General features: G+C 63.5%; 2 protein-coding genes across 2 annotated transcripts in view; both read right to left on the bottom strand.

Moving 5' to 3' along the window:
* Positions 1-1,210: 1,210 nt before the first annotated feature.
* CSF3 (colony stimulating factor 3 (granulocyte)) lies at positions 1,211-2,562 on the bottom strand. The gene is made up of 4 exons (XM_010585559.1): positions 2,395-2,562; positions 1,855-1,962; positions 1,576-1,722; positions 1,211-1,381 (listed from the first exon to the last, which is right to left on the bottom strand). The coding sequence occupies exons 1-4, from the start codon at positions 2,560-2,562 to the stop codon at positions 1,211-1,213; spliced, it is 594 nt and encodes a 197-aa protein (XP_010583861.1).
* A 3,080-nt stretch (positions 2,563-5,642) lies between these two features.
* PSMD3 (proteasome (prosome, macropain) 26S subunit, non-ATPase, 3) overlaps positions 5,643-9,808 on the bottom strand; it is a 4,425-nt gene continuing 259 nt past the window's right edge. Inside the window, exons 2-12 of the mRNA XM_010585557.1 lie at positions 9,176-9,366; positions 8,695-8,832; positions 8,331-8,467; positions 8,032-8,222; positions 7,734-7,837; positions 7,514-7,628; positions 7,154-7,273; positions 6,938-7,041; positions 6,465-6,620; positions 6,299-6,349; positions 5,643-6,164 (exon numbers count right to left, since the gene is read on the bottom strand). Coding sequence (XP_010583859.1) covers positions 6,087-6,164; positions 6,299-6,349; positions 6,465-6,620; positions 6,938-7,041; positions 7,154-7,273; positions 7,514-7,628; positions 7,734-7,837; positions 8,032-8,222; positions 8,331-8,467; positions 8,695-8,832; positions 9,176-9,366 — 1,385 coding nt within the window. The 3' untranslated portion in view covers positions 5,643-6,086. The remainder of the gene's footprint in view (positions 6,165-6,298; positions 6,350-6,464; positions 6,621-6,937; positions 7,042-7,153; positions 7,274-7,513; positions 7,629-7,733; positions 7,838-8,031; positions 8,223-8,330; positions 8,468-8,694; positions 8,833-9,175; positions 9,367-9,808) is intronic.

Raw genomic sequence — 9,808 nt, 5'->3', positions numbered from 1 at the left:
CCCCCCCCGGTTCCTTCCTAACCCTTGGAGGGCTTGTGCCACATTGCAGGGGCAAGGGGTGCTGGCTTCCACTGGGGCTTCGCACCGCTGAGCCAATGCCAGCAACCACAGGTCGGCCCTGAATGAGCCCATTCCCCTGTGCCCCGTCTCTCTGTCCCAGTGTCCCCACGCCCCGGCCACCCAGCGTTCCCCGCACACAGGCAGGAGACAGCAGGAAAGGCAGACAGCCCAGATTCTGGAGCAAAAATAGAGTTTATTTCCATTTTTATTGCATATAAAAAAATAGCATGTATTTCTCTGGGGCTCACCCAGCTGCAGCAATAAATACAGTACAAAACACACCGCTTGAGAGCCCCTGCCGGGGCGGGCTGTGAAATTTCCAGTACGCAAATACGCCTGCGTGGGCCGGTGGGAGCTGTCGGCACAGCCACGAGACTGGGGGGCTGTGCCGGGCTTGGGGAGGACAGGACTGCGTCCTGCCGTGCCTCGCTCGCTGCGACAGTGCAGAGCTGCTCCCCCAGGCCAGGAGGTGGGTGCAAATAAGTTAAACTGCAATAAATACACTGAGTTTAGCAGGGAAGGGGGACGGGCGCTGGCAGAGTGGAGATGCAGTCCCCCCAGAGGTGCTAGGGCTCCCCTGGAAAAGCCTCATCCTGGGAGGCTGCTGCATCCCTACGGCACCTTTGTCCTCCCTTCCCTCCCTCTAACCTAATGGCTAATAAATATGAATTAATGTAACTATGCCTAATAGAAATAACACCTGTCAGATCTGTCCCTGCAGGCTGCAGCCCAGGCAGGGAGATGCTGCTCTGAAGCATCTTCATCCACAGATGAAGACTGTTTCCCCTTGGCCAGGTGGGACGCTGCAGGGGTACCCGCAGCGCCTTGTGCGAGCCATGGGGAAACCGAGGCACACGCGGTGCCTGCGGCAGCTGCAGGGGCTCAGCCCAGCTCCCGAACCTCGTAGCAGAGATACGCTTTTGTTTAAATATTAAACAAGGGTGATGCTGCGCACAGATACCCGTGCACGGATGCCACCGCAGGGCTGGCTGCCCTGCTCGGGGACCGAGGGGCGGGGGAGCATCCCCAGCCAGATAAATATTAAATAGCGATAAATATTAAATAAGCAGAAAAGCCAGGCTCTCCTGGGGAAGGTCACTCAGGCTGGGACATAAATAAATAGGGTGCGGTGGTGGTGCAGGGCCAGGCATCAGAGGCGGGTGAGGTGCCGCAGCGCCCGGTACGCCGTCTCCAGGAACCGCTGGAAGTTGGCCAGGACGAAGAAGCCGCCAACCTGGTGGTGGAAGTGGGAGGACAAGGCGGGGAGGGGGCCCCGGCTTTCCGTGGGGTACGTCACCGTGGCCAGACCCAGGTCCTCCATCTGCAGCCGGGTAGAAGCAGAGGCGTCAGCTCCCGAACCGGGAACGTGGCAGCATCCCGGCAGTGCCTGCGGAGCTGGTGCGAGCCCAGGGATGCAGAGCCCCGGGTCCCTGCTGTGCCCTCCCCATCTCCCTGGGGATGCAGACCCTGTGCATGCCCACCCCGGCCCCCTGACCCACCCTGTTCCCCCCTCACCTGCTGCTGGATGTTGGAAGAGAGGTTGGCAGCATCCAGCTGCAGGGTCTCCACCAGCCCGGTGTGCCCGGGCAGCAGTTCCTGGACAGCGGCGAGGGAGCCGTGGTAGATGCGGAGCCCATCACGGATCTGGCTGAAGCAGGCCTCCTGCGGGTGGGCACAGCGTGGTCAGCAGGGCTCGGCACAGCCATGGTGGGCTTCGGGCTGCCCCAAGCAGCGGTGAAGCCGTCGGGGCTGAGACCGGCCGACTCGTGGCAGAGGTGGGCTGCCAGCACTCACCGCCTGGAAGGTGCGGCTGTGGCACTGCTCCAGCGGCGCCTGTGTGATGCCCAGGTCCTGCCGCACCAGCAGCAGCTCTTCCTCCTTGCACAGCTGGAAAGTGTCGCACTGCGGCCGAGAGGGACGGGGTCAGGGCGGCCGCAGGACCCCGCCGCCCCCCAACACCCCATCCCTGGGATATGGGACCCCCCCCGAGCCCAGCCAGGAGGATGGAGGGGATGGGGTGGACCTGCCGCCCGGTGAGATGGGGATGGGACAAGAGCAAACCGCGGTGCGGCACAGCTGCCCCGGCCGCCGTGTGGCACCAGGGAGGACCCCACACGTCCCCGAGGGAGCAGCGGGGCTCTGCGTGGTCGCAGCCCCTGCGGGTGCCGCCGGGGCCCCAGACCTGAGCAGCGCAGCGGGGGGGCCGAGGCGCAGGGGACACCACCGGCTCCCGGCCTCGCGGTGCCGATAAGGCCAGGGAGGGCAAGGTCACCTTATCGGTGACCCTGCAGCACCCACGGCCACCGTCCCCCCTCCGCCGTGCCCGGGACTCACCACCACGCGCTGCAGCGCGGCCACGTCCCCCTTGATCTTGCGGGTGAACTCGAGGTTCTTCTGCAGGAAGACCTGGAATCCGTGGTCTCCCGAGAGCTCGGCCAGCGGTGCCCCATGCAGCGTCCGCCACGGCGCCCACAGCAGCGTGCCCAGCAGCAGTGCCAGCATGCCTGCGGGGACAGCGGCTCAGCGCCCGTCGCGGGGACAGCCCCGTCCCCAACCCAGCGCCGGGGTCTGGGCTCAGCAACCAGATGCTCCCCGGGGATGGAGGCACCAGCACAGCCTGGGGAAGGGGCAGGGACCTCCCAAAAATAGGGAAGAGGGACCGGGCGCTCCCTGCGTCCCACCAGCCCCACGGTACTGGGACCACAGGGCAGCGGGCTGTGGGTGTGCAGGTGCAGCGGGTGCTGGGGTGCAGTGGGTGCTACAGGTAGAGTGGGTTTTATGGGTGCTGCGGGGCAAGTGGGTGCTGGGGCTGCGGGTACTCACGGGTGAGGGAGCACATGGTGTTCGGCTTGGTGTCTCCTCCTCTCTGCAAGCGCGGCCCCGGCCCAGCACAGCTCGCTCCTGCCCCGGTTCTGCGCGGCCTCATCGATCAGGGCATTTATAGCGGGCTCCGGGGATTCACACTGATGTGGCAACAGTGATGATTGCCTCATTGTCTTAATCACCAACATGCAAATCCTGGGAGCCGGGTGCTCCCAGCCGCTGCCCACACCTCGTTGCTTGCGGGGCTTTCCCGAGGCCGGTGGGCAGCGGCGCCCTTTGGTGCAGCAGTGGGTGCCCAGCGCGGCTCTGGCACCAGGACGGGTGCCGGAACGGTGCTGGTGGTGGTTTGGTGACTCATTAACCTGCTCGCAGGGCTCCCGCCTCACCAGCCGGGCTGGAAGGTGCCCAGCGCCACAGGGTCACTTGTGGGTGACCGGGCAAGGGGACGGTGGCTTTTCACAGCCGGCGTCCCTCCGGGATCGTTGCCATCCCCAGCCCGCGTGTGGACATCTCCCCCGCCAGCTGCCTGAGCCCCTCACCCCAGCATCAGGGTGGGCACCGGCGGCATGACCTTCACGGTGGTGGGACCAGCTGGAGGTGGTCAAGGTGATACCCCATCCAGGCACCTGTCCAGGGCCCGTGGCACCCCAGCTCAGCACCTGGGGCCAGATCCTGCCCTGCTAGGTGTCATGGGGCCAGGCTGTGCTCACCATCCCCGTGTGCAGCACCGAGCACCCAGACGTATCGGGGTCCTGACGCCCCCATGCCCCCCCCCCGCCCTGGCGACGGGCTGTCCCCGCCTGCCCCTTCGGGGAAGCGGCTGCAGGGCAGCCCCGAGAGCGGGGCCGGCTGCTCCCTCTCCTGCCATGCTGACGTGGGAATTTTGGCTTGTGCTGGTTCCCGCAAGTGCTTTCAGGATGATCTGCTGGGCCGGTGCCAGCTGGGCCGGTTCCTGGCCGGCACGGGCTGGACAAGGTGCAGGAGGCACCCACTCAACCCACAGCCCAGCCCCAGGACCTGGAGGGGTCCCAGCAGGGCAACCCTGGGGCAACCCTCTGCCAGGGGGTCTCACGCTGCCACACTGCCCCCCAGCCTGGGTCCCACCACTGCCCTCCTGCAGGGGACAGGGACCCCGTCCTTACATGCCACAGACCTTGGTGCACATCGGGATGGGCTGCACACCCGGTGGGGTACAGCCCACAGGGTACAGACAGTAGAGCCAACCCCAAGGCCCAGGGGTTGCTCCTGCCTCCAGCTGGAAAAGGAACACCCAGTGGCTGCAGCCAATCCATGAGCACCACCCAGGGCCTCACCTGCTATGAGACAGGTGTTAACTCTGAAACCTAATGATGACTTCCCTTCCCAGGACCTAGCAGCACTAAGCGTTCTGCCCTCAGGCTGTGTGAAAGGACCTCAGCAGTACAGCCTGTTGGTGGGATTTCCTGGGAGAAACCCCCCATGGTGGTGCATGTGCCCTCCCCGGAGCTGGGGGAAGCCAGGGCCCTTCTGGAGCAGGTGGCTGTCAAGGGGGCTTAGCATGGTGTGCCTGAGTGCCTGTAGGATCACCCTGTTTCCCAGAGTGGAGCTGCCGTCTCAGCAGGTCAGTGCTTTCAAGAATTGGGGGGGAGGGGGGATGGGGATGTGAATCAGTGCCTGGTGGGGCCCAAAGCCCCCGTCAGCTTTCCAAGGAAGGAAGTGGTGGCCGGACCCGAAACCCTGTGGGTGTTGGGGCGCGGGCGGTGGAGCTGGCCTAGCACAACCCCCCCCGCCCCCAGCACTGGAGCTGCCCGGCTTGGCCCTGGGGACTGTCCTGGGCACCCGCCCCACTGCGGTTCTGCCTCGTGGCCACCCTTCCTCTCTGCGGGGCCTGACTCGGGCACCCTTGGCCCCTTCTCGGCGTCTGCCAACAAGCGAGCACTTCCAGGGTGTCCCTGTGTCCCCGGTGCTGGATTTGGCATCCCCAGCCACTGGCTGGGCTCTCGCCTTCCCTGCTCCATCCTGGTCTGCTCCAGGGATCCCAGGGGTGGCTCTGGAGCAGGGACAGGCTCCATCCACACCCTGGAGCAGCCCCACACTTGACCCTCAGCCCCTGGCCGCCAGCCCAGCATGGGGGTGCTGGGAGATTCCCAGATTTCCCCAGAGAAGGAGCCCAGCTGGTCCGAGATGTTGCCAGGATCCACCCGGAATGGCTGCGTATCCCCTATCCCCATCAATCCGCAGGGCTGGTGCCTGTGGGGTGGAGGGGGGACGACGATGGTGGGGCACAAGGAGGACACAGCCTGACCCCCTTGCCTTTCCCGGCAGGGTGAGGGGGTGGTGGGGCTCAGCCCTTTCCCCATGTGCATAACTGCGCATATAGTGCCCATGCCAGTAATCCCTGCTCTGGTCTTTGTCTGCAGCAGCAGAACAAAGCGGCTTTTGGGAAGGAGGATCCGCGGGCTGGAGCAGATGGCATCCGCTGGTGCTGGCCAGGGCGCTCCCTGCCTGGTCCCACTACTGCCGTCGAGGCCCGAGTGCCCCCGGCTCAGCTCTGAGCTGGCCCACCGGTCTTGCAACCCCCCAGCACCCCATCCCTGAGCTGCCAGGACCGGTCCCAGCACTGCTGGGATGTTGGCTCCAGCCCCCTGGGGGTGCTCTGGGTTGGAGCTGGCCCCAGCTCTGGTCCCTGACCCTGGGGAGAGGAGCAAGGTAACAGAAGTCAGCCCCACGTGCACTCCCAGTCACAACAACAAAGCCACGGCAGAAGCAGGCCAGGCTGGTGTTTTTCCAACTTTTATTTTAAAAGTCATAATTGAAGCTTAACAAAGTTTGACCCCATTATTGTTGCAAGAGCTGGGGGCACCCACAGTCCCCGCGGAGCCATCCTCCTGCCCCCCGCCTGCCCTGGCCCTGTTTCCCCAGGAGCTCCCAATTCATGGGCTCGTCTGCGCCTCCGCCGGACTCAGCAACGACCGTGACCACAAGCAACCTTAAAAGAATGTTTGTTTATTGGGGAAGGAGGTTCCCGCCATGGGTGGCAGGGGATGGGAGAGCAGGGCTTGTGGCTGTGGGCCCGGGGAACCCCTGTGCCCCCCTCCCACAGTACAGACATGCAGGTATTTATAAAAGAAAGGCAGACGGGGGGACCGGGGCTGTGTGTGGGAGCTCCGCTCAGACAGCATCTTCCCCAGGGACAAATAAAAAAATACAGCCAGGCCAGAGGGTCACGGAAAACCGTCATCATCGTCCTCTGCCATCTCCTTAGCGAACTCCAGGTCCTGCTGCTCACGCTCCCGGCGCTCCTGGAAGGCAAAGGCAGAGGTTGGTGGCAGCTGGGGGACAGGAGCCGTGTCCTTCCCGTGGCGTCGGTGGCCACTGGGCTACAGTGCCAAGCGGTTTCTGGCAGCAGGCTGCAGTGACCCAGGTGAGATCTCACCTCTGCAGATTCCAAGTCCTTGTTGTAAGATTTGGGTGGGAACCTCATGGCCTGGAAACAAGAACGGAGAGGAGAAGCTCTGAGCTGAAAAACTCATCAACTCTGCCCCGCTGTCTCTGTCAGCTGGGCCCTGCCAGCCCCTCGCCCAGGGACCTGCCGCGCTCACCTTGACGGACATGTTGTGGATGTCGAGGCAGAAAGAGATGCGCTGGTGAAACGCTAGCTGGGGCTCCCGGGTGGAGTAGATGTCGATCATTTCCTTCGACTGGACGTAGCCCTTCTCGTGATTAATGCTGGCCTCTATCACACCGTCCCGAATGGCCTGCAAGCCGGAGGGCATGCGGTCAGGGCACCCGCTGTCTCCGAGGGCTGAGGCAGCAGTTTAGAGTGAAGGGAGGAGCTGGCTGCTGTGACAGGAGCGGTGGGCTCAGGACACAGCGCACAGGGAGGGGACTTGGTGCCCTGAGTGTCCCCAGCATCCCCTGGAGGGGCCTCAACCTGAAACCGGCGACTGCCCCAGGAAGGGAGCGCTGCAGGGACAGGGCAGAGGCAGCCTGGCAGGAGAGCGAGGCCAGCTGCCAGAACCAGGGGCTGTGGGCAGCCCAGGACCCAGAAGGACAGGACTTCATATGCAGCTACCTTGGCAACGATGAACTCCGCATCCTCCGGACTGTCCAGCTGCAGTTTCTGGGCAATATCCGCCAGGGAGATGCGAGAATAGGAGAGGCTGATCATACGGACACCTGCGGGGGAGGAATGAGAGTGGAGCCCGCCGGGCCGGGCAGCCCCGGGCCCGCCAAGCCCGTGGCATCAGCCGTGATGGGGTCCCCAACCACCGCAGCGGCAGTCTCCTACCCGTCTTGATGACGTTGTGCCTCAGACGAATGATCAGGGTGTAGGTGCCGTCGGCCTGGAACTTGTCCCCAAACTGATCGAGGACTTGGTTGAACTTGGCCAGGTTCCCCGTCCTGACGGCTGGAGGAGAGAACGTGTTAATGGGGGAAGGAGCAAGGGCCGGGGCACGGTGGGGAAAGCGAGGCAGGGCTGACTCCCAGGCCTGCCATCCCCTCCTCCCCAAGTGGAGTCTGCAGCTGAGTGCCATCGAGGGGAGAGGAGAGAAATCCCCACTGCTCCCCAGCCCAGGGCTTCCCACTCCCTCAAAGCGCCAGACATTGTTGTGAGGGACTGAATGTGGGCAGGAGCGGCCTGTCGTACCCTGAGTCAGGAGGAAGTAGGGCATGAGCGACCGCTTCAGGGAGGGTTGTCTGAACTGGAGCCTGTCTGGGATCTCCCCGAGCAGCAGTTCCACCACAATGAGCAGCTTGTGCACCTTGAGCAGAAAAAGACGGTGAGTTCCTGCAGGCCCCAACCCTTAGGCAGCTTCCCCGGGGACCCAGGAGGTACTGAACCCCAGAAACTTCCCATCCCCACTCACCGTCTGCTTGAAGCCGACGGCTGTGTGCTGCGGTGCCTTCCGCAGGGCGTTCGTCATGGTCCTCCGCGCCTCCGAGTACTCCAGCTGGATGGCCTTGATGCGCCCTGCGGTCACAGGGGGCAGAAGGCATTTGGTAAAGCCACCGAGTGAATCCAACTGGAACCACCCGGATGGGGCTTCAAATCCTGCCTGGAAGGCCCATCTCCAGCTGCAAAAACGGGTTCTCTGGGGAGCCAGAGCTCTTGACCTCAGGTGCAGGCCAGGCTGCCAGCACCATGCGGGACCCTCTGCATCTCACCTGTGTAATAGAGGTACCGAGCCCACTCGTTGTTGTTGGCCTGCTCGGGAAACACGGACTTGGAGACGAGCTTTTCTGCTTGGTCGTAGAGGTTGTAGTGAAGATAGTTCCTCAGCAGCAGGTTCAGGAGGGTGGCTTGCCCATCTGCATCATGGCGCAGCGTGGCTGTCCGTAGCCGGGCATGCAGGAAGCTGGAGGAAAGGGAGAGAGCATGTCAGGGAGGAGGAAAGAACCAGCCCTGCTCAGCGGGGCACGTGGGACCAAGCTCAGGGACAGCCCGCACGCAGGACCCACCCTACCTCCTGACCACGTCGAGTTTATTCAGGAATTCGTAGATGCGGGAGTGGTAGTAATAACATTTTGCCACCACCAGGTCAAGGGCCCGGCGGTTTTGGGAACTGATCTTCTGCATCAGGTCGTCAGACACTTTCTGAGCCTGCAGGAGGGGAGCAGAGGTCAGAGCAGAGGGACTGCTGCCGGGAAGAGCAGAGAGACTGCCAGGGCTGTGGGACTGAGCCTGGGAGCTGCCTCCAAATACAGCTGAAACAAAGGGGAAAGTGTGGTGCCGCAGACAAGCAGGTCTGAGGCTCTCCAGACCCCGTCTGGTGCAGGAGCACCACACAAAGAGCTCGGCTTCAGAACCAGCAGCTCAGCGAATCTCACCTCCGGGTATCGCTTGCTGTTCATCAGGTAGATGACGAGAAGCAGTTGGAGGTAGGTCTCCACTTCTGGCAAGAGAGGGGCTGAGGCCGCCTTCCCTGTCCGTGGGCGAAACTGCAGCTCTGCTTCAGTGTCCATGGACTGGGGGGAGAGAGACATGCTGGATCCCCATCCCGCCAGCGTCACTGCCACCCGCAGCGAGGCCTGTCCCCAGCCTGTCCTCGGTGACAGCTCTGCTTGAGGTGTGAGAAGAGAGCCAGCCCAGGCTGCTGGCACTACAGTCCCACCCCTGCCAAGAGCTGCAGTGACCCATCTCATCTCATGTGCTCTCCCGAGTAGCTGGGCTGTGTGTCCCAAGTGTCTCCAAGCCCTTGCTGTTCCTGGTGCCCTCCCGCCCTGCACGGCCGCACTCTGGAGGCTCCTTGGTGTGCGAAAGGAGTCCCCTCCGCAGCCGGTCACCTCTCCCCATCCCCTGCCATCGTACCTCCTCCAGGAAGCCAAGGAGGAAATCCCGGACGGTGCTGTTGGAGGTGAAGAAGCCATTGATGGCTTTGTGAAGCACATTGGAGTTGAGTCGGCGGGAGGTGGAGGGCAGAGCCCGCAAGGCGCGCAGGACGTAACGCGGCTCCTTCCCCGACACGGCCTTCTCCAGCTGCTTCACATGCTCCTTGATATCTGCAGGAGCAGACGGGATGCACCATCAGCACGCGTCTCTCAGAGGCCTCTGCCGAAGGATGCACCAGAGCAAAGCTGGTGCCGGGATCTCTCCGGGTACCAGGTGCCCTGTCCTGCTGCTGTCGGTCCCTCTGTCCGCTCGTGGGACTGGGGCTGTGTGGCCTCGGTGTCCCGAGTGACCTGACGCGACCCCGCGGTTGTCCCTGCTTGGAGCAAGGGGCTGGAAAAGACCTCTCCAGAGGTTCCTTCCCCCTCGTTCCCCCTCCGGGCTCCAGCCTCCCTCTGCCGCCCCACGGGGTCCCACCGCAGCATTTCTGCAGCTCCCCCTGCCCCTCACAGGGACTCTCCCACCTCCCTTTCCCTTACAGCCCCCCCAGCTCCTTTTCCCCACACTGATCCCCTCCATTCCCCTCCTCCGACACCCTTTCCAGTATCTCTCCCC

The sequence above is a fragment of the Haliaeetus leucocephalus genome, unplaced genomic scaffold (genome assembly GCF_000737465.1).
Source record: "Haliaeetus leucocephalus isolate CR32 unplaced genomic scaffold, Haliaeetus_leucocephalus-4.0 Scaffold110, whole genome shotgun sequence".
In the NCBI taxonomy this organism is placed as follows: Eukaryota; Metazoa; Chordata; class Aves; order Accipitriformes; family Accipitridae; genus Haliaeetus; species Haliaeetus leucocephalus.
This window is presented reverse-complemented; position numbering and strand designations above follow the sequence as displayed.

Coding starts and splice junctions, on each gene's coding strand:
- CSF3 (XM_010585559.1), bottom strand. CDS start 2,562: ATGCTGGCACTGCTGCTGGGCACGCTGCTGTGGGCGCCGTGGCGGACG. Junction 1,963..2,394: donor CCGCGCTGCAGCGCGTGGTG/GTGAGTCCCGGG, acceptor TCTCGGCCGCAG/TGCGACACTTTCCAGCTGTG. Junction 1,723..1,854: donor ACAGCCGCACCTTCCAGGCG/GTGAGTGCTGGC, acceptor GCCCACCCGCAG/GAGGCCTGCTTCAGCCAGAT.